General features: G+C 35.0%; 1 protein-coding gene and 1 pseudogene across 1 annotated transcript; both read left to right on the top strand.

The window, feature by feature from the left end:
* Positions 1-3,451: 3,451 nt before the first annotated feature.
* Positions 3,452-9,756, top strand: LOC132306525 (cytochrome P450 714C2-like; annotated as a pseudogene).
* A 3,686-nt stretch (positions 9,757-13,442) lies between these two features.
* LOC132306526 (cytochrome P450 714C2-like) lies at positions 13,443-16,559 on the top strand. The gene is made up of 5 exons (XM_059803936.1): positions 13,443-13,978; positions 14,199-14,425; positions 14,518-14,765; positions 15,320-15,674; positions 15,841-16,559. Exons 1-5 carry the CDS (start codon positions 13,684-13,686, stop codon positions 16,264-16,266), a joined length of 1,551 nt encoding a protein of 516 aa, XP_059659919.1. The 5' UTR covers positions 13,443-13,683; the 3' UTR covers positions 16,267-16,559.
* The last annotated feature ends 8,627 nt before the right edge of the window (positions 16,560-25,186 follow it).

A 25,186-nucleotide genomic window follows, 5' to 3' on the forward strand; every position in this document is an offset into this window, starting at 1 on the left:
TACCACTTTTTTTTCCAAAGGTATCACATTTTTGAACTGAAGGAACCACTTTTTGGCATCCAGGTATCATGTTTCTAAACACTAGCTTAGCTAGCTTGGAGTATATTTTGTGTTATTTATGGCCCTAATGGAGCTGTTTATGGATGTAATATGTAACTTAATTAGCGGTGTGGGGGTGTAATACCATTTCAATTGCAAAAATAAGTCTCTTTTGCGACGGTACCACTTTTTTTCCAAAGGTACCATAGTTTTGAACTGAAGGTACTACTTTTTGGCATCTAGTACCATGTTTTCTAAACACTCATTTACCTAGCTTGTGGTATATTTTGTGTTATTTATGGCCCTAATGGAGCTGTTTATGGATGTAATATGTAACTTAATTAGCGGTGTGGGATGTAATACCATTTTTAATTGCAAAAATAAGTCCCTTTTGTGAAGGTACCACTTTTTTTCTAAAGGTACCACGTTTTTGAACTGAAGGTATCACTTTTTGGCATCCAGGTACCATATTTTCTAAACACTCGCTTAGCTAGCTTGGAGAATATTTTGTGCTATTCATGACGCTAATGGAGCTGTTTATGGATGTAATGTGTAACTTAATTAGCGGTGTGGGGTGTAATACCATTTTCAATTACAAAAATAAGTCCCTTTTACGAAGTTACTAATTTTTTTCCAAAGGTACCACGTTTTTGAACTAAAGGTACTACTTTTTGACATCCAGGTACCATGTTTTCTAAACACTTGCTTACCTAGTTTGGAGAATATTTTGCGTTATTTATGGTGTTAATGGAGCTGTTTATGGATGTAATGTGCAACTTAATTAGCGATGTGGGGTGTAATACCATTTTCAATTACAAAAATAAGTTCATTTTGCGAAGGTACCATTTTTTTTCCAAAAGTACAATGTTTTTGAACTGAAGGTACCACTTTTTGGTCTCCAAGTACCATGTTTTCTAAACATTCGCTTAGCTAGTTTGGAGAATATTTTGTGTTATCTATGGAGCTAATGGAGCTGTTTATGGATGTAATGTGCAACTTCATTACATTACACATGTATATAATTGGGTTAATTCCACCTACACCCCCTGACCTTTGACCATATCGCACCTAAACCCCCTCTAGGTTTCAATATTCCACGTACACCCCTAACCTTTGACCATATCAACTTACCCTACCGTTAAGTAACAGACGTTTAGTGCTGATGTCAGGATGGTTAAATGGGTAGAAGGTCAGTTTGGCCCTTTACAATGGCTGAAATGACATTTTTAACTTTATTGACAATTGTAGAGTTACAAAACTTAATTGGAATGAAGTGTTTATTGAGAGAGTGTGGTATCTCTTTGACAACTATGTTTATTGAGAGAGTGTGGTATCTCTTTGACAACTATTGAGATTAAATTATCCTTTTGTTCGAAACCATGGAACCAAGGAAACAACAGGCCAATTTTTCATTCATTCAACTGCTTCAAGTTTGGAATGAATTTTTTTTTTTATAGTACATTCATATAATAGTCGAAGAAAATTCAGTGAAGTCCTAGTATAATAAGCCATACAATACTAAGTCATGAAAACCCAATATAAAAGAGCAACTTCATTTCATTCCATCTAAGGTAGATGCCAGTATAATAAGTAATACAATGGTTGCAAAAACATACCAACTTAATCTACAATCAAAAGTTGCAAAGCTATTCTTCTTTAAAAGTTAAAAAATAGCTAGCACCAACATATTACAAAATACCAGCAAAAAAAAAAATGACACCGTTCAACATTACAAATGTCCCATATCCCACATCGTTTCAAGTACATTTTGGATTATGAGATCCTCCTATCCCACTTCCTCTAGCTCCCAATTGGGCAAATACAAGTATGTATTTCCTTGTTCTGTGGTAAACCAATTTGTGGCCCTTTTCCCTTGTGTCGTCCTAGTGAGAGTCCTCTTGTTTGTGTATTTGATGGACATGCATTCTCTCTGTTTCTGTGTGTAGTTGGAACAAAAGAACCACTTTGTCTCTGTGACTGTCACATGCAATAAAAATTAAGGTATTAAAGCATTGTATAATAATAATAAGGAGCAAAAGCAATATAAAAACAGACAATTCGAAACTTTGAATAATAATAATTTTAAAAAGAATCATCAAAATTAAAAAAGAATTTATAATCATCATCAAAAATAATTTGTATTTTTCATTCTTTAATCTTCTCTGTGGGCATATATATTAGGCTTATCTAAATTATACTATAACAAACCTCAACTTAATTATTTTGTAGTTAATTCTAAACACAAATTATTCTGACTGAAAAGTTGTTTTATTTCTTCAGTATCATCTGAACAAAGCAATAAAGTCATGGTCTCACATAACTGCATTGATTTTATGCACTAAAACATGAAATAGCCATGTCTAACTCTACTGGGTTTTCCTCGCATTCTTCAACATATAGTCCTGCCCCTAAACAAAGAATAATGCACTGACATTTTTTTTTTTTATGAATTCAGTCTTTGCATAAATATACTATAGCAAAGATGAGACTAGCTCGTAGTACTTGATATCACTAGATACTTTTTTAATTTTCTTTTTTTTTTTTTTAAAAATAAATAAATAAACGGTTACCATAAAAGTTGAGTATATAATAAATAAATAAAATGTAAAATTCTACAGTAAGTAAAAGGATAAGTGAAAATGACATTTTAAGTAGCATCAAGCAATGAAGAGTGCATGCTACAAGGTATAGCATATTAAAATAGCTCTAAATCATGTTAGTGGAAACTAAATCATGTTCTCGTTCTTTATGTTTTTACACAATATCTAACAAATTAATTGTCTAAACAGGAAAGTGAATGGCTGTATTAAAGAATGTGCAGATTGAAAATATTGATGACAAAACACTCATTTTCATTCCAAAGTTCCTCTTGGAAAGGAAGCATTTACTCTCAAATTGATCAACTTTTCCTCAACATACATCCTTTAAAGTATTCATGTTTCCTATAATTGTCTATATATTGCTTCCTAGATCAATGCCTACATTTTTCACTAAATATAGAGATATAAGACAAGATCCTAACTTGACACATACTAAATGACTTGACATTAAAACTCTTGTAGATAAAACAATCCTGTGACATGTTTACTGAATAATTACTTTAAAAACTTGCACAAATTTCTTAGCTGAAAACACTACAATAAATATCATTTTTACCGGTGACTTTTTTTTTCATCCGTCGCCGTTAATTAATTATTTTCGGCAGTTGAGTAGAAACCACTGTTATTTATATTTATACTGGTGGTTTATTAAAAGTCTAAAAATATTAATTATTTCCGGCAGCCTTTTTAAAAGCGCCTAAAAGTATTTATTATTTCCGACAGTTATATAGTGTGCCGTTAATAATTTAATTGTTATTATTTTATTTATTATTATTTTTTCCTAATAGAGCACATTTTGGGCTTGGGTTAGGTTTCATATGTCGACTCCTTTCTTCTCTCTTACCCACGACATAAGGACTTGGTGGTGCGCATGGTGTGGCGCAGGGAAGAGCACGGGGTCGATTGGTAGTGCGGGTGGTGCGCTGGTGGTCGATTGGTGGTGTATCGGAGGTCTGGACAGTGGTGGTTGAAGGGGGCAATGAACATTTTCTGAAGTCAATTTCACACTACGAAACACTTTCGCTGTTATCTTCTTAGAATGAGTGCTGCGCTGGTGGTCAATTGGTGGTGTATCGGAGGTCTGGACAGTGGTGGTTGAAGGGGGCAATGAACATTTTCTGAAGTCAATTTCACACTACGAAACACTTTCGCTGTTATCTTCTTAGAATGAGTGCTGCGCTGGTGGTCAATTGGTGGTGTATCGGAGGTCTGGACAGTGGTGGTTGAAGGGGGCAATGAACATTTTCTGAAGTCAATTTCACACTACGAAACACTTTCGCTGTTATCTTCTTAGAATGAGTGCTTCCACAGTAATCATCCAAAGTCTCAAAGGCGACACCCAGGTTTAGCAATGAAAGGACGGGAATAAGCCGATTACAAATAGAAAAGTTCATCTTTTTCTAACTGAATTTCTGAAAAGCAATGCTTTGCACTTGGGCTCCTGTAAGTTGTAAGTCCTTTAAACCCCTAATTTCCCCTTGTTGTTCTTGAGATGAAAATTCACACCAAATTTCCCCTTCTTCTTAAGAGCTCCACTCGTATCTCTCTCTTGTACTCATAATGAACTAATCTGCTTCTATTTTTGTTAACTTCTTAAGTAAAGATGACCAAGTGCATAAATGTTATGGGTCTTTCTCCACTCGACTCTTTCTTGAACAATTGCATATATGTGGACTGAGGCCTGTCCGAAGTAAAATAGCTCTTAACCATGTTGCTAAAATGTCTGAACTTATAAAATAGCTCTCTACAGAAATGGTCCTTTGTCTTGATAAAGTTTAAGATGCAGGAAGAAGCTCCCCAAGTACCCCTAACATTCCTCCCATCCTTCTAGAATTTAGGGAATGATTTGTTAAATGTGCTAAAAAAATAATTATTATTCAATTTGTTTGAACTTATGTATCACATTTAGTGATTATGTAGGATTTTTTTCTTTCTTTCTTTTTTTGTTTCTTTCTATCATATGAATCAAGGAATATCTTAGTTTTCTTCGTGTTTTTTCATAATATAAATATATATTTAATGGTAGGTAAATTATACATCCTTATTCGTTTCGTTGGGGACTCGAATCCTCAACTTTTGTATTTAAAACGAGGAGCTAAGTCTTTACACATGTTCCTTTTTTTTTTTTTTTAATTAGGATATGATTATATAGTTCAAATACAGTATAAAAAATTTCACACAGCTTTTTATTGATACATGTCACAAAAATGTATCATATGTTGATTGTAAGTCCATTTGTCTCTAGTATGTTTTTTTGTTTTGGTAAGGTCCATTTGTTTCTAGTTGCTAGTGCTTGTATTATTCTACTTGCTGCCATGTGTTATTGCTTGACTATAACAGTCTTTGTTCCTCCCTCCTCTAATAGAGCTTGTTTGGACATGCTTTTATCTTAATACAACTTACTTAACTTACCAAAAACAAAGAAACAAACATTGTCTAATCCACATATAATGTCGACAGAAAGGAGGATCAGTAATTTAAGATGAACAATTGCATATATGTTATGGGTCCTTAGGTTCTTTTGTTTACCATACCCAAACGAAATGATTGGCACATGTTCTAGGTTCACTGAGAAACTTGTGTAATACGATTTTTTGTGTATGATAGTATAGACCTTGTGGTGGTGCTACTGATCACCACCGTATCACTCATTTATTCATGGTGATGATTCCTTTGGTCCTGTGTATCCCTTGCAGATTACATCTGTCGAATTGTGCATTCAGGCTATCTTACTATCATCATGTCCGTTGGCATTGTTTTAGATAGCAGAAATTGTCATTTGGATCAGTTTTAAAGATGTTTTGGAGTTCAGTTTCCTTCTTTTGATTCGCATTTGTGTGCGAAAAGTAGAAGAATTCGGAAGATTTCTTTTCAGCATTTGGATAGTGGCACTGTGATGAGTTTTACTTGCTAACACAGGAGTTGATTCTGCAATTTAGAGGTATCACTGTGAATTCAGACTTCAGTGATCACCTTAAAACAGCATGACAGTATTTTGATAATGGGAGTGTGCTTTTTGTTTTTGATAAGTGATAATGAGAGTGTACTTGACAAAATATAACGAATAGTCATTCTCTGAAATACTGTAGCATGACAGTATTTTGTTTTTGTCAATAAATTCTTAATGATGCATGAATAGTACCATCAACAGCAAAATGACATAAGCTTATTCTAATAATAAAAGCATAACAGTTACTTTAAATTAAACAAAAAATAAAAATCGTAAGAGCTAGTTATGCAATGAGATTGAGAACAATATGTTTGTGTGTGTGTGTGGGAGAGAGAGAGAGAGACGAACCTGAAGGGAGGCAATGAAGGAATTAAGTTGAGAGTTAAAAAATGGTAGAAATCTGAACTTGAGAAGTGGGGATGCTGCTATGGCTGGGTTACAGAGATGGGGAGAGAGAGGGCGCACAAAAGAGGGCTGATCTTATTTGGGCGTTGCTAGCCAGACTTTCTCCTGGCCAAGATCAACCCCTCTTTTTTCGTTGAAGCCTTCAGAGAGAAAGAAAGACCGGGGAGTGAAGCAGTGTCAATCAGTCCAGCTCGATAGCTGTGATAGCCAAAGAAAAGCACTGGCGTACCTGTTCCCCCTCTCGATTCGATTGATGCGGCCAAGGACCGGGCAGTCTTGGTTGTTCCGCTGTTACAGTTCTTAGTTAGGGGATGGGTGGAATCACCAATAGTAAAGAAGCAACTAGGGTTTTTGAGAAGCTTTCTTCTCTTTTAGATTTTACAGAGGCGGAGAGAGAGAGGGCTGCACTGAACGAATGGTTATGAAAGAGCTAGGGCTGCAATTAGGTCAATATATTAAAATATGGAGAAAGGGCATTTTAGGAACTACAGAAAATAAGGAGAAGGGTATTTTAGTCTACACAAATTCTAAACAGTAAAAATTCATGTGCCACCTCAGCTTTTTGGGTCAAACTCATTTTAGGGAAACTATGGGACTTTGACTCAGCCTCTTAGTAAATATGATGCCCTAACCTCATTTATATGTAATAATCCCAAAAAACTAACTATATAATGAGCACCGGGTGAGTAAAACTCATGCAAGTATACAGACCAAGAATTAATACAGCATTAGCTAGTGTGTGAGTGTTAATAATTGTACACGTCTCTTGAGTTAATTTAATTATTTTTTTGTTATACAATATATGTCGGTTGTATTTTTCATCATCAGAATGGAAATGAAAAACCTGAAGTTGCTGCCCCTGTTTTTACTCTCTTCTTTCTCTGTTTTCAAGTTCTGATTTCATTCCTTCCAAATACATGTAACTGATCTGAGTTGTATGTGTGTTTCCATTGTATTTGCTCAGAATTAATTATCCATCAGTGAGGAAGAGAGTGATAGAACAGTGGACATGGAGCCCCTAGTTAAGTTAAAAATTTGTGTGTCCATTTTTTTGGTTGGTGTTATGGGAGTGTTTGTGCTTGTGTATAAAGCTCTGGTGATGGAGCCCGAGTGGGTTCGATCCATTCTGAGGAAGCAAGGAATTGGTGGACCCGCACCAACTTTGCTTCATGGTAATAGCTTGGAGATCAAAAAGCTGCAACCCCTGGCTGCGGCGGCGAAGTCTACTGGTGAAATCACATTCAACCACAATTTGGTTGCCACTCTCTTTCCCTATTTTGAACAGTGGAGAAAGCAATATGGTAAAAAAAAAAACACACACACACACAGATATATATGCTTGTTATATATGATTATGCTTTCTTATTCCTGATTTAAATCCCACAAAAGTTGGGGAGGCCAGAGGCCTATGCTCTTGAACTGTTAGGATTTAGCTTTTATATATTACTGAGATGTGATCTTATTCCTATTCCCATATATGCATATATGACACAATTAATATATATATATATATATATATATATATATATATATATTGATAATATATATCATTACAAAATTATGCTTATATATGTGTATATATAGCTGCCCACTTTTGAGTTTAATTAAATGATCATGTTAGCGTCTTAGGTATTATTCCAAAAGGCCTCATACTATTTAGAGATGGAATTAGTCTCATTCACCTTTTAGGCAACGTGAGACTATGCAACCTATAACTGGCCTAGTGTCTTGCACTCGCCATATCACGCTTGCCCACATAGATCACACAATATGCTTCATGGACGCTTCGTCACGCCTAGCTGCAATTGTGTCTCCTCTCATGCAATTACATTTTCTTCGATCCCCAACTGAAGAATAAAGATATATAAATGGTTGGTTTTTGATTTATAATTTTATATATATCTCTATTAATGGCAGGTAACTTGTTCATGTTTTCACTTGGTAGCACACAACTATTATATGTGGCCCAACCAGACTTGGTGAAAGAGATTGCTACCTCCACGTCCTGGGACTTGGGGAAGCCTTCATATCACCGCAAACAGTTCGGTCCATTGCTTGGTCAGGGCATTATAGCTTCAAATGGACCTACCTGGGCTTGTTATAGGAAAATCATCGCTCCGGAATTATACATGGACAAGGTCAAGGTAAAAAAAATAATTACCACTAGATAATGGTTTAGTTAGTACAAATTTTAAACAAATTAATTGCTTTAGCTTTGAGGTCTGTTTGATAAAAATTAAGTGTACCGGCTACATGTATACATACAGTAACATATATATTATTATATATACATTAATAACTTAATTAAATCTTACAGGGAATGATAAACCTAATCTTGGAATCCACTGACATACTACTTAATGCATGGAAGAGTAGAGTTGAGATTGAGGGTGGAACTGCAGAGATAAATATCGACAATTATATGAGAAGTTTCTCTGGAGATGTAATCTCGAGAGCTTGTTTTGGAAACAGTTACATCAAGGGAAAAGAGATTTTTGTTAGAATCCAGGGTCTCTTAGAAACTACCTCAAAAAAAGATGATGTCTATTGGGGTGCCTGGTTCAAGGTAACCTATTGGTGTCTAAATATATATATATATATATATATATATATATATATATATATATTAATTTTAAGAATTATGTATGATGGTTAAATTAATTAATTAATTAGCTGATTGATTCAAAAATTATATGTTTCAGTTATTTTCCTACTAAAGTCAATAGGCAAGCATGGGCATTAGAGAAAGAGATCCATGCATTGATCCTGGAGGTAGTGAAGGAGAGGAAGGAAAGTGGGTATGAAAAGGACCTATTGCAGATGGTGCTTGAAGGTGCCGAAAATAGTGATCTTAGCCAAGATGAAATCGATCAATTCATCGTCGATAACTGCAAGAACATCTACTTGGCCGCTAATGAGACCACTGCAATGGCTGCCTCATGGTGCCTCACGCTATTAGCTTCAAACCCAGAATGGCAAACTCGTGTACGCACCGAGGTTCTTCAAGTTTGTGGTGGCCAAATTCCAGATGTTGATATGATTCGCAAAATGAAACAGGTCTATATATATATACACACACATATATGTGTACATATGATAAACACTATCAGGAAAAAAAAAGCATATCACTGACTGCAAATTCTAATTCTGGTTTGCAGCTAACAATGGTGATTCAAGAAACGTTGCTTCTGTATCCAGTTGGACTGTCATTGCCCAGGGAGGCCTTAAAGGACATAAAGAGTGGAGGCATTAACATACCAAAGGGTGTCACCCTCTCCACCATGGTGCTCCCAATGCACACTGATCCAGAAATATGGGGACCGGATGCACTCAGCTTCAATCCGGAAAGGTTCGCGAATGGGATTTCCGGTGCTTGCAAGATTCAGCACTCGTACATGCCGTTTGGATTCAGGCCACGGTTGTGTGTTGGACAGCACTTGGCCATGGTTGAACTTCAGATACTAATTGCTCTGATTCTCTCCACCTTCTCTATTTCTCTCTGCCCCAAGTATGTCCATTCACCGGCTTGGAGGATGGCCTTAAAGCCTGAATATGGGGTTGATCTCTTGGTGAGGAAGCTGTGAACTCCGCTTTTATGTTTGTTAATTTTGCTAATGTACTGAGAGAAATAAGGAGTTGCAGTTTGGGAGAAAAAAACTAGTTAAAAGAGGTGTCACCTTCTATGTAATATGGTAAGAATTGTCAGGGACGGATCGACACAATTATGTGAGCGGTGGCCTATAATAAAAATATGATTTTATATGTTAGTGTGTGGAATAGTAAAGTTTTTTTTTATAATTTTAGTGGGAATGATTTTAAAATTTTATAGATATATAATTAAAAAAATAATAAATAAGTATGAAAATCGTTAAACTAGTTTCCCTTGCAACATATAAAGGCTCTGTTTGGAGGGGTTTCTTGCATGCTCTCAAACACAGGCTTTTAAACCTCGAATGCCCGTTTCACAAAAGTCCACTTGTTGGGTAAAAATTTGAAACGGACTTTGACCAAAATTTGGTTGCTTGAAAACCTGTTCGGTAGAAGGCATTAATAGCCCGCTTGGGGATTACTGTGGGATTAAAATAAAAAAACGATTTTATAAAGGATTTTATATATATGGCTATGCTTTCTTATTCCTGTTTTAAATCCCACAAAAGTTGGGGAGGCCGGAGGCCTCTACACTCTTGAACTGTTAGGATTGAGCTTTTTTATATTTACTGAGATATGATCTTATTCCTATTCTCATACATGCATGTATGACACAATTAATATATATATATATATATATATATATCTTGATTATATATATCATTACAAAATTATGCATATATATATATATGTGTGTGTATATAGCTTTCCACTTTTGAATTTAATTAAATGTTTACGTTACTATATTAGTCTATTATTTCAAAAAGTCTCATACTATTTGAAGATAGAATCAATACGAATAGGGCCGGCCTTGATTCAAAGCGACTAAGGCGGTCGCCTAGGGCCTCAAATTTTGGGCTTAAAAAAAAAATTAAGACAATAGTATAAAACTTGAAAAGGTGTCCAATATTAGCCCATCTTAATATCTCCTTAACAAAATTTAATATGAATCATATGATCATCTTATGCCTTTTGCTTTTTCTTTTCTTTTTATGCCTTTTTATTTAAAGTAGGCACACAACCTCGTATATTTGTTCCCTGTTGGATAATAAAAAAATTATTTATGTGTTAGCAATTTTTTTTTTTAATAAGTGGAGTAATTCTGTCACATATTATCAATTAACAAAATTATTATTCCATAAATTAGAATGCATAAATTTGGAAGTTCTTATAGAATTATTGTTTGACAAATGAATTTGTTGTAATACCGGTATTCCAATTCAACAATTCTTTACTTGAAGTCTTAAGGACAAATCAATTAGAAAAACAAATCATTGCATTGAGGTAATATCTATATTTTATAACCTGGATCAATTCATTGCATTGTATTGAGGTAATATATATTTTATTTTGGCAAAACATATATATATTTTTAATTTCTATAACCTTTTTTTTTTTTGACAATTATGTCAACAAGAAAATTTGAATCTGGGCATGAAAAAGGAAAAAAAAAATTTTTTAAAAAAAAAGAAGGGAGAAGAAGAATTGACTCAAGAGCATCACATTTAAAGTTCATTTAGGGTCTTTTAAGATTTTTTCAATCCCAAAACCGCCCCGAATACGAAGCAATTTTAGGGAACCTATAACTGGCCTAGGGTCTGGCACTCACCACATCACACTTGTCCACATAGATCTCACAGTATGCTTCATGGACACCTCGTCATGCGTAGCTGCATTTGTGGTTCCTCGATCTCATGCAATTGTTTCTTCCCTAACTGGGCTCCAGGGTGTCCTCTCAGCTCTAAATTTCCTCACTATGTCCTCACTTATGCTGGTTTAAATGATGGCACCACAGTGGATGCTTTCATTGCAAATCTCCAACAGGGTTGTACTCCTTCAAGCACATAGCAGCCTACCTTGCAGGTGAATTTCAAACAGTCCATTGGTTCAACCTGGTATGACACTCCCCAACTATCCCAATGAAGCTTAATTATTAATTTTTTTTTTTTACCAACAGACCAATGACTTAGCGGTATCACGCTCCCACCTCTCAAAGAGAGGTCAAGAGTTCGAGCCTCAATAAAAGCACGTGTGTGTGACTGCCAACTAGGAAAAAAAAAAAAAAAGCTTAATTATTTTATAGTTGTCTGTCCAATCCAGACTTCCAACTTTGGATAGCAAATTCATGGTCCGGCACCACAACAGCTGTGCTCTATGCAACAATTTAACCGAATCACATGAACATCGATCTGTTCTCTAATTGCACCTTCATCTCTCCTATTTGGAGATTCATCAAAGACAAATGCCAATTCATCACTCCAATCCGCAATTAGGAGTCTCTGGTACTGTGGGTCAGCAACAAATGGAAGCAAATTCACCCTCAAATTTGCATCGCAATATCTGTCTCTCTTCAGTGATATAATGCACGAATTTATCGACGAGAAAAGCATTCTTAGAGAATTATCTATAACAAGATTTGTTCCACGATCACTGCTATTATCAAATTGGGGTTCCTTAGAGATTGCCGAGAATCCAGAAGGATCCTATTTGAATGGAATCTCCCTCCATCTTGTCTCCGTCCGCCACCGCGTCCTCCGGATTGAGGCCCACCATTACAGTGATTCACCACCAACCTCCACATGCAGTGTTCAGACCACCTTTATTAACTGATCTTAGGCCGTTAGTTTTGGTCATCGGTTTGGATTGTTATGGATTTTCATTAATGGATAGTTTTCCTTGGTTGTCTATTGGGCTTGTTTTGGTTCGTTCCGTTTGTTTGGCCTAAGGCCCATCATTGTACATACTTTTTATCTATGACAGTTGCTTTATATTTCGAAAAAAAAAAAAAAGGAAAAAAAAAAAAAACACTCATATATTATTATTATTTTTTTCAACTCTTGATGCATATATATCCAACTTCTTTTCTCATGAAAAGTATGATATATAACACATTAACTAGGAAGTGTTATATACCTAACTTGGTGAAGCCTTTAGGCTATTGCATATATCCATGGTTCTTTTATTTATTTATTTTTATATTTTTTTAGATGAATGGTAAACTTGTATAAATATAAAAGAGACATCTACGATGGTTGCATCCATAGTTGTCAAATGTGAATGCAGGAAACTTTTAATGGCTGAAAAATGAATGGGAAGTAAAAGCAATGATATGTCATGCACGTAGGAAAATGATAGTCATGTACCTTTCCAAAAAAACAAAAAAATGATAGTCACTTACCAAAACAATGACATATCAAGATGGCATGTTGGGTTGTGATTAATGCTCCATTTACATAAGTATTTATCATATTAAACACTTATTGTAAATTGTCTAATCAAATAAATTTTATTACGTAATGGGTTATTTATATCAAATACAACTAAGTAAAAGATTTCATTTCTTTATTAGTTATATAATTAATCAATAAAAAAATATTATTCTAACAATTCACTGTAACTTTTCTCAATTATTTTCTATAAATAAAATAAATGTGAACACACATGTTTAGAAAGTCCATTGCCTTTTATTTTCCAAAGGAGAAACATGTGTCAAGTCCACCTGATCGGCCAATATTGACCGTACCTAAATTATTTGGACAATATGCACTATTTTCTAACAGCAGTTTTCCACACCCCAAGAAAAAATCAATATGATGGAATAATTTGGTGGAAGACTACTAACATAAAATTATTCATCTATGTGAATTTTATATACATTGTTATATCCTGGTCAATAAAAGTTTATTGTCAATATTGTCTTTAAGTGGAGAAAAATAATGTGAAAGTGAGTGACGACGGAACTGAACTACATACATAGTCTACAGTCACATGCCCAGATCAATAATGGTCTCTCTAAGCCAACCAACGGAGAGCGTCTAGAACATATAGCTTATTGTCTTCCTATTGTGTGTGTATATACACTCATTAATGTGTGTATATTATTCGGAGAATGACGTGACCGAATTAAATAATGACATTAAATATCATCGGAGCCAATTATATAAAGGCCTCGGAGGTGGGAAGGAGAGAAAGCCAAGTCTCCCCAAGAAAAAAGAAATTGTGAGCTAGGAGACTTTGTTGCAATAAAATAGAGTTTTGGCCATGGAAGTCCATACTCTGGTGAAGATGTTCATGTCACTTGCTTTAGTTGCTGTAGTAGGACTGTTTGTACGCTTGTACAATTCTCTGGTGGCGAAGCCGAGGAGGCTCCGATCGATGCTGGAGAAACAGGGAATCAGTGGGCCCAAACCAACCTTTCTACTTGGGAACTTAAGGGAGATCACGAAGGCCCGAGGTGGCCCTGCAAAGGCTCCGGCCGCCACAGCTGAAGCCCCGGCCACCCACAACTGTGCCGCTGTTCTCTTTCCCTTCTTTGAGCAATGGAGGAAGCAATACGGTACGTATTTAATGTCTTATTAGGATCTCACACACCATTGACAAATAAAATCGAAAACACACACACACACATACAAATAACGGAAGGTTCACGTGATTCGACAAATTCCCTACGTGTTGCATGTATCTCAAAGGAATAGTTAAGACACCTTAAGTTATAAAGGGAAAAAATAAATAATTCTTTCTAAATATGATCACTAAATAATTCTATGATTGTACAGGTCAAGTGTTTATTTTTTCACTTGGTAATACACAAATCCTACATGTGAATGAGCCTGATATAGTGAGGGAGATAACCACATGCACATCCTTGGACTTGGGGAAGCCTTCATATCAACAAAAACAGAATGGTGCTTTCCTTGGCCAGGGAATACTCACTTCTAATGGAGCTGTTTGGGCTCATCAGAGAAAAATCCTTGCTCCTGAACTATACATGGAGAAGGTTAAGGTATGATATATCCATCTATACATACACATTATTTAAGTTGATTATATCTTTGTTTACAAAATGATTCGATTTATCTTGAAATTTTGTTGCAGGGAATGATGAACCTTATAACAGAGTCCACAGTTACACTCATAAACTCGTGGAAGAGTAGAATTGAAAGTGAAGGTGGAATCGCGGACATAAAAATCGACCATTACATGAGAAGTTTCTCAGGAGATGTAATATCGCGAGCTTGTTTTGGAAGCAACTTTTCCAAGGGGGAAGAGATTTTTAACAAGCTTAGAGCTCTCCAAGAAGCTGCATCCAAGAAATTTATGCTTACAGTGGTCCCCGGCATGAGGTACTTTTCTTCTTATGCATCGAGACTAGAATATAAACGGTTTGGTACAATGGTAAGAACTTAAATTCAAATTTCACTTTTAAAATAGTCAACTTTTGTAAAATAATAGTCCTTTAATTTTTAAAATTTTATGGGTATAAATGTAAAGAAATACAAATTTAATTAGGTATATAAAATACAATAATAAAAAATCTAGTGGAAGGCACGGTAAGTTCGTCCATGCTCATCTCATTCAAAAAGTCAATGTATTATTTTTGAAATATAATACATTATCTTGTTATTGGCAATTTTACAAGTAAGTGGACCAACTTTTTTTTGAAAGCATATTGTCATTGGATGGGTACACTAATGACATAGCGTGCTTGACATATCTAATATTTACTCTTGAAAAGAAACATTTAATTTGGTATAGATGGAGTATTAAATAGTTGGATTTTTCGTCAAAACTGTTTGGTACAATGGTAAAAATAGCCTTTGGACTAAAAGTAAAAAAATAAATATTTTTTTTAGGAGCACCGAAAAAGAAAAATAAATAATTGAATTGTAATTTGCAGGCATCTTCCTACCAAGGGCAATAGGGAAGCATGGGCACTGGAAAAGGACGTCCGCACATTGATCCTAGAGGTAGTGAAAGAGAGGAAGGAAATGGGATATGACAAGGACCTATTGCAAAGTGTTCTTGAAGGTGCTGAGAATAGTGACCTGAGCCAAGATGAAACTGATCGATTCATTGTTGACAACTGCAAAAACATATACTTGGCTGGGTATGAGACCACTGCAATTTCGGCAACATGGTGCCTTATGCTTTTGGCTGCTAATCAAGAATGGCAAGCTCGTGTTCGCGCTGAAGTTCTTGAAGTTTGTGGGGGAAAGATCCCAAATGCAGATATGATTCGAAAGATGAAACAGGTATATATATATATTATACTCAAACCTTCAAAATAAGCTACATCTTCAAAATATTATGTTCCATTTGTAAAATACTATGTCACATAAAATAATTATTTTAAACTAAAAATATAATGATTTGCATAAAGACACATTACTAACAGTAGATTTTGATACTGATTTGCAGCTAACAATGGTGATTAATGAATCCTTGCGCCTTTATCCTCCGGTATCTGTGATCTCAAGAGAGGCCTTGAAGGACATGAAATTTGGGGACATACAAATCCCGAAGGGTTTCAACCTCTGGACCCTGGTGGTGACATTGCACACTGACACTAAAAATTGGGGTCCTGATGCCTATAAGTTCAATCCAGAAAGGTTTGCTAATGGAATCACAGGTGCATGCAAGCTCCCCCACTTGTACATGCCCTTTGGGGTCGGACCCCGGGTGTGTCTTGGACAGTATCTGGCCATGGTTGAACTCAAGACACTGATTGCTCTCATTCTGTCCAACTTCTCCTTATCCCTCTCACCCAACTACGTCCACACCCCGGCTCTTAAATTCGTTATAGAGCCCAAAAATGGAGTAAATCTCTTGGTGAAGAAGCTGTGAGATGATGGGATTGAAGTGAAGCTATTGATTTTTCAATTTCAAGGCCAGATGCTCTTCTTTCCATTTTTAGTTCCAGTGTTTGTTTTAGGGACAGGACCCTCTTTAGGAGAGGTTCTGAAAAGAATTCAGTGATTGAAATTAAATTAATAAATGAAACCGCTAATGATGATCCAATCTCAACTATTGGATTATGTGCGGGACCACTCTAGCAGAGAATCCTTATCCTTATTTTAGTTAATGTAAACTTGTTCATAAATAAATAAAAGTGGATAAGAATTTCTTGTTATTTAAAATATGGGGTTTAAAGTATTTCTTTAGCTCTTGTTGAAATCTTTATAAGAAATCAACTTGAAGCATTAATATAACTCAACTTGATCAATCAGTTACAGTTACAGTTACAAAGGTTTCAGTACAAGAAAAAAGACATGTAGCTACGAAATATTTTATTCCGGAGCCAAATTCGTTGTAAATAATAGCGTATTTATTACCGAGATAATTTCAATTACTACTGAAGTATTTAGTGCTAAATTATCATTTTGTAGTAAATTCTCTCATATTAACTATGGATTTTTTTATTTCGAAGGAAATTCCCTTGTATTTACTATTATTTGATTTTTTTTTTTGGTAGCAAATAGATGTATTAATGGCGGAATTATTTTGTAACAAATAATTGTATTTGTGACGGAAACCATTTGTGGCAAATAAGTGTAGGAGTGACCGAAATATTTTATAACAAATAAGTGTACGAGTGACAAAAATATTTTGTAACAAACAAGTGTATTAGTGACGAAAAATATTTCGTAATAAATTACTCTATTAGAGACCGAAACAACCCGTAGCAAATAAATCTTTCCTTTTTCCTTCTCTTTTCTTTCTTTAATTGAAAATTTTAAATGGAAACCACAGAAGGTGGTGCTAATTAAGAAATATGTTGAGGGATTGGACAAAGCTGAAATGTGTTGGCTAGTAGGAGTTGTGAGAGGGAAATGGAGACTACAATCAAGTGTTTGCAGCAAAGTTGAGTAGTGGCAGAGCAGCTAATTTTTGAATGAGCTGAGTCAAAGTAGATGGTAAACTCCAAGAGCTTCCATGATGAATCTGCTCAAAACAGTCTTCGACCCAAAAGTGTTAGGTATATTAACTATACCTCTAGGCTCTAATTAACTTTGACATGAGTTGTTGAGAATTAAATTCCTCCTCAATTACACACAAGTAAAACACATCATTAAACACATGCACACCATGAAGATACAATAATACATCAATCAAGCACAACACAATGTATATTTAACGTGGTTCACTCAATCCTCTAGGGCTACGTCCATAGAGACCTAACTTTCACTATTATGAATCAAGGAAAAGATTTAACCATAGATGCGCAACCCAACTCACTCACTCATCATTCTTTAAGGTTACACCTATACACAAAAAAATTACATATATTATCTCATCTCCTTACAACATTCACCCTTTCAACCCATCTTTTACTCTGTACACCTTTTCCATCCAACTCCACCGATATTTATAGAGTTTTCAAAACAATTCCTTATTAAACAAGAATTTTCCAACCTTATCTAACAATTAAGAAGTCCAATCGATCCTAACTCCAAATTAAAATCATAGTGAGATATAACTTTCTTAATTACAAAGAAACAACTTTCCCTAGAAGTCTGCAGTCTTTAGTAAAGCAATTTCTCAAATAAGAAAACAATTCTCTCACATGTTAGGCAAGTGCAACCGGTCTAACTTAAGTGCAACTGGTTGTACTTTTCCAACACTTTCAGTCATCAGCCGCTTCAACAAGTGTGACCAGTCAGATTTCTCCAAAAATCAGCAATCTGATAGAATTTGAGGCATTCTAACAATCTCCACCTTGGTTTAAATTCCATCATCATGTGTTCCTCCATAGCTCCACCCAACTAAAGATCTCTACACCCTTACTAACCAAGCGAACGTTCGCTTTTCTCTCATCTTCTGCCATCTTCCTTCTTTCCATCAACAAACCCTTACCATTGGTGTTCAATTACTCATTCTAGTAACTGAAATATGGATTTTTTTATCTTCTCTTTATCCATATTCATGCCCAGGTGCCATTTCTTTAAAATAAGGTGTGTGTCAATAAAGAGCCATGTGCCTTTTTCTATAATTTCATCACACTATTTTAAGCATCCAAACTTCATTCTTGATCATGTCGACCAGACCTTCATTACCACAAAGTTTCTTAGCAATGGATACCATTGAGTGGTAGGGAAGGTTTAACTCAATGAAATAGCCCACCAGACAATTGTTCCATTCTTTAAAACTAAAGGGGAAATGTATGTAGTAGGACTAAAGTGATACCTCAATTGTGGTTGTGGGAGAATAGGTGCTTATGGCCCTTGTCTTTCATTACCCGGTACATTACGATTATCAGCCATGTTATCTATAGAGGATTCTCCTAACAATTTAGAATTCTTTTCATGTTTTCTAAGTTGACTTAGAGTCTTCTTGTAATATTCTTAATTTTAAAAGGATAGTCCAAGGATAGTCCTGGTATTTTTGATTATTTAATTTGTTGCATTTTAATTATTTTAATTGTTTTTGTTGCTTGACTATTTGAATTACTTGAATTATTTGAATTATTTGAATTACTTGAATTACTTGAATTATTTGAATTATTTGACTTATGTGAATTAGTTGAGTTATTTGACTTAATTTTAAATTGGTAAGTTGTTTAAATGACATAATTTTTATTTCTTTGAATCACTATTTTAATTTAATTATTTGTTTTCATTTAATGATTTAGATTGTGGTTCTTTTAAGAAGTCACGTATGTAGCCGATATAATTCATTAATTAGGTTTTCTATGGGCCAACTAAGGATTTAGTGTAGGGTTTGAATTAAATTAGGGTTTGGTGTAAACCTATAAATATACGTCATGAAGTTCTGCCTAGGGTTTTAGAACCCTATTCACGGCAGTGGAGGCAGGAACAGAGGAGGATTACAGTGGGAGTCGCCGGAAAACTTAGAAGACGACGTTGGGATTTTTGAACCAAAATCTCAAAGGGAAGTTCTAACCTTATCTTTTTTTCCTTAGGCTCGTGTTCTTTGCATGTCTAATACAACTCCAGGAAGATAAAAATAATTAAAATTAATCTGTGTCTTCATGTCTTCGTTGTTTTATAACTGATTATAGTTGTATGGTTTTGTACTGCTTGTTTTGGGGTTTTCTTGTATATCCTTTAACTGAATGCATGTAAATTGGTGTATTTAGTTTTTTAATTAATCTGGAACACATGATAATACAATGGAATTGAACAGGATCATAGGGTTGAATGCTTAAAACAGAGAGTGTTCAGGAATAAATAATTACTTCGTTCTAAGTTTCGTTGAGTAGTTGTGTCCTGATGGATAACTGTGTTTGTATAAGGAATTTAGTTGTCTATTAAACATACTGGAATCTAATTTAAACACTTAGGAACGCTAAGAATGAAGAACAGTTCATCGGAAAATCGCCGAACGTGAAAGAGATGAAGAACAGAGAAGAGACGGCTCAAGATTTCAGAGAACAGGCTCTTCCGGACAAAGAGCAGGATCCATAGAATCATGGAGCCGGCTCTAAGGGGTCTTGGAGCCACCTCCATGGCTAGGAGAGCCGGCTCCAAGATGAGAAGAGCAGGCTCTTCCCTCGGGTGTGCATTTTTTTTTTTGTCTTTCGGCGACGGTTTTGGCTACGGGGCTTGGATTTTCACGTTTTCAGATTCTGTTGGAAGCTGTATTGGAGTGTTTAGAGATGTTCTAAGCCTTGTTGAACTTCAGAGAGTGGGTTTAATGCATAATGAACCATAGATGTTCATAGCTTGAACAGTAGTTAATAATGGATAAAATTGTTGTTATTTCAATTGTGGAGGATTTTAATGTTTCTAAACCTCGGGTTAATTATTCTCTATGAATGGGAATTTGTTTAATTCTGTACTGATAAATAGTGGACATGCATGATAATTAATATAATTAATATTATACTTGTCATGGAATAAGGAACGGGGAAACGGATTTTGTGTAATCTCAGGTGTTGGAGAATTCTGCATTGGTAATTTGATATAAGCATGATAGCTTATCTATTTGTTATTTGTTCAATATGGAATTGATTGATATATCTCATGATAAGAGTTATCAGTTACTGGAGTAAGCATGTTAGATTACAGAATGATTATATGCTTACAATGGATGAATTACTTATACATATGTTGACTGTATTAGAAATTCTTGGATAACTGTGTAATGGGGTAAAGTAAGCATGTTCAATTTAATATTTTGACTCTGATTATTGTGAATTTGTTCGTATTTACATTCGTGATCTGTATTATCAACTTCTGGACGGATGGATTGTATGCACGGGTATGAGATGGTGACATACCAGGAATGGTTTAGTTACAAAATACTAAATCCAACTTGAATTAGAATAAGGGAATGGATTATAATTAAATCCTACTTATATTTATGCTAAGTCAAAGAAGCTACACAAGCTGAATGATTAGCTGGATTACTTGTTATCTATGTTAAGTTTGTACAGTTGAATAAGCTGAACGACTTGCTAGATTTATCATGGATGGTTATGAATGGATTTTAAATATATTATTATGGTACCGTGACATGAGTTTGAGTCTCAGAGTCGACAGTTAGGGAGCGTATATGTAGTACGACGCGTAACTGGCTATGCTGGTTGTGGTGTACCCTGTTAGGCTTAGGTAGTTATGCCTACTCAGGTGCGTTTTGCATGTTGCCTTCTACTCAGGTTGAGACCCGTATCATAGTCCAGCGAGAGTCCATAGTGTGGATATATATATATATATATATATATATGACTTATATAGTTATTGTTGAGTTGGTTAGAGTGTATATGCGTATTGAGTCTCTGTTTGGATTGTAGTAGGTTAGAACTTGTTCGTGGGCCTGACCCATACCTATTTTTCAGGTGTACGTCAGTTCCAGGCTTGAGCTTGTTCGTGCTGAGTAGAGATTGTCACTCATTCTTCCGACGACGTAGGATCTCTCTGTATGATTTAATTATGGATTTCTTTTAGTTTTATTTTAGTTTGGTTTTCTTATTAGGGGTCCACTGGATGGATTCCCGAATTGTACCTTTGGAGGTTTTGGAGTTGGATTATTATTATCCGGGTTTTTAAGTGTTTAATTTTAAAGGATTTTATATTTTAGATTTCTTTCAGCTTAAACTATTATTTCTTAATTCGCTTTGTAATCTGTGTTCGATTTAAAATATTGATTGTTTGATATTTCCTCGGGTTTAGGCCTGGGCCTAATCAACCCGTGTCTCGGATTCTAGGGGTATCACACTTCTCTATTTCAGGATCGTACAAGATTAATGGTTCTAACTGAGAATGACGAGTTAACATGCACCAATTCCACTAACACAGATAGTAACAAAAATAAAAATTCCAAGTTAAAGAAAACAGTAAAAACTCACAAAATGTTTTATAAATCGAAACATTTTTATCCCTTAAGTGTCTTTGTCCTCACTGTTAATTTCCCGCACTTGAAAAGAAAAAGAATTAAGGTGAGATATCAGAAAATCCGAAGACTGGTAAACCAAAAAAAAATAATAAACTAATTAAAAACTAAACAAATAAACAAATCTCCCCGGCAACGGTGCCAAAAATTGATGTGTCAGTTCAATTACCACTCACAATAGTACGAATCTTTTAGGATAGGACTATATAGAGAGTGTCGATCCCACAACGAGATGAGTGTTCTTTGTTTTGTTTCTAACTAATTCAATTTATTTTTTGGTTTACAGGTAATTGATTGAATTGATTGATTGGTTGTCATAAACATAAAATAAAATAAAACTTAATTTAATTTAAAAGAGATCATAGAGAGAAAGGTCATAGGGTTATGACTTCACCACGAACTTCGTACTATGGTCAATCATTTAACTTTGGGGTTTTAACAATTTATATTTTAAATGAATTGAACTCAATAACATTCGTTCAATTCGGTTTTTTAAAAAAGATGTTTTATAAATTTTAATTAACTATAACCTATTTACGGTTAACATAGACTATCCACCTACCAACTTTAACTACTTTAACTAATTTGCAAATAATCTATCTTTCCTAAGCATAGATTATGAAAACATTCATTTATAAAAGACATTGGAACACCATTACATGATCTCCATTCTTATGTCCAGTAGGGCTCCGCCAGATACCGTCCAATAAGAATGGGTTGAAAATAGTTTAAGAATAGTTATATCTAAGATAAGGTAATAATTTTTTAAAAACTATTTAAAACATTAAAATCCAATTGAGTTGTCTCAATTGCTCATAATCATGTAATCGAAATATAATATATTAAAAATACCTAATGTTGAAACAATCAAACCATAGTACTTAGATCGGTTTACAGCCTTAAGAGAGGAATTAGCTACTCATGATGATGCAAAATGTCATCTGTGTTGTTGTCGTCTTCATCGTCACGGATGACACTTCTCTTCTCAGGATCTTCACCTTCTAAGGTTATAGAAACCCTAAAAGCCGCCACCACAATATTAGAACTCTAAACAATACGAGGAAAATGGACTATTCTACTAAGGCCTTGTGCCTTCTCTTATAAAAGAAATAATAATTCTTGTAACTCATAAATCTAGCCTGTCATGGAAGGGTCGAGCTTTAGAAGTGAAGCTCGAGCTATTTGTCCCAGGCTCGAGCTTTCTTGAAATATGGCTCAAGCGTTAAAGAATGGTGTTCGATCTTCACTTTTGTACTTAGTCAAATTTCTTTAACTATTTTTTGAATTGTCTTTTCCATTAACACTTAGAATATTTTTGGGTTTTTTCTTCTCCTAACATTGCTTGATCCTTGCTTTATAGGGCTTGAGCTTTAGGTACAAAGCTCGACCTTTTGGGGCTTAGGGCTCGAGCTCTGAATGACAGTGCTCGATCCATTGAGGTCTGGCATGAGGCCCTGGGAGCTTGGCTTTCTTGAAATCAACTATTCAAATTTTGATGCCTCATGCTCGAGCTTGTAGGCAAAGGCTCGAGCACTACTGTGTAGGGCTCGAGCTCTGGATGTACAAGGCTCGAGCTTTAATGCCTTGGTTGATTTTTTTTTTTCTTTTCTTACAGAGCTCGAGCCTTAAAACTTAGGCTCGAGCCTTAGCACTTGAAATCCTCTAAACTTCACCATTTAAGCTCTCGGCTTGCTTTGAATGACTGGCAACGACTCTATAAACTTCGATATCAATCTTTTCATTATAAAGTCTCAATTTTAACCGTTTCTTTGGGAAAGTACATATAAACACACAATAAACATAAATCAGTCTAACAATGGATAGAAGTATCACTTTAGGTCTTAACATACGTATATTTAGGGGCTCGAATATGCAATATTCAGCGCTCATCACAAGCCTAGGGCTATATCTAGCCCCAAGAGAATGATCTAGCCACTCATGGTTATTGTTATCCAACCCTCAAGGGCTCTCTTCATGGTTGAATTCATCTTACTCCTTTTGGTGTTCTTGATAGAACCCCAGCAATTGAAAAAATCCTCCCCAAAATGTGTATATTTTCCCTCTAATCTCTAGCCAATATCCAACTAACCAACCTCGTTACTAAAAATAGCTAAATCCCTTATATAGGTAGCTCAAATGTCACCCCTAATGGTTAGACCTCGTGCACTTGGACTTCCAAATGATTGCATAACGAGCACACCTTCAATTGGGCTAGAAATCTGTTTTGCATGGTTTTTGAAGCAGTTCGATCGATCACACTGTTGCTTCAATCTATCGAGGCATGGCGACACACTTATTTAGATAAGGATAAAGGCTGAGATATTTATGGGAAAAAGGACAAAAGTGGTTATGAGGATAAGATCCAGGGGTTCGATTTATTGAAGAAAAGATTGGATTGATCGAAGAAGAAATTTTCCTGAGGATAAGGACAAAAGCTCGACCCATCAAGGCAGGATTGGAACGATCACAGTGTGATCAATCATAGCATGGTTCGATTGATCGAACAGGGACAATTTTCACTATTTTGCTTCCACTTTGCTCCTTCTTTCCACTAGACTTTGGATTGCTTCTTCCAATGCTCTAATTCAGCTGATTTAGCTTATTTTGGGGCCAAGTACCTAAGAAGGAGAAAAACATAAAATTAGACTAATGCGGGGAAATAAGATAGAATAAGGTCCTAGTATACTCAAGATTAAGGGTTTAAATGCGCACTTTTCAGTGTTTATCAATACGGCTTTTGCATTACAACTTAATACTTCATAATAGCCTTAGAGAGATATTTTAATTTGCAGAAAATCAAAGTTGATTTTTCTGTCATTCTTTCTAGAACACACACATAAACACAAAAGTGAGTTTAAAGTATTGTTCAAATCTTGATCGTCAAAGTCTTACATCTACAATGATCAGAGAAAAACATATCTAATTTTACATCGAATTCAGCTATTGAAGAATAGAAGTGAAAGTGATTACACTTTGAAAAGGTCAAATCATTTGAGGAGTGTTGTTTGATCTACCATCAATTTTTTTACAGAGATTAAGAGTAAGCTTGAGGTTTGTCAGCGATTAGTGTTTGGTAGAATGATAGGGTGTGAGCCTAAGTTAAAGTTTAATGTACTTTGTTTCAAACATAGTGGATTGATTTACTTTGAATTGAACAGTTCACGAGGTTTTTCCCACGTAAACAATTGGTCTATTTTACCAATTGGGGTTTCCTTTCTAAAAATTCCGGTGTTATCTCTAACTCTATTACTTTGCTTTATTTTATCTTGCATGTGATGAATTGATTAATTGCTAAAATAAGTAAAGTTAGAAAACATAGATCTGTTTTTAAACATACAAAACTTTTTAAATATTCTGTTATGTATGACTCACAGAAGCTACTACACTTAGAGGTGACAATCTGAATTCTTTT

The sequence above is a fragment of the Cornus florida genome, unplaced genomic scaffold (genome assembly GCF_030987335.1).
Source record: "Cornus florida cultivar Cherokee Brave unplaced genomic scaffold, ASM3098733v1 CherokeeBrave_3.0.0_Hap2_Chr05, whole genome shotgun sequence".
Classification (NCBI taxonomy): domain Eukaryota; kingdom Viridiplantae; phylum Streptophyta; class Magnoliopsida; order Cornales; family Cornaceae; genus Cornus; species Cornus florida.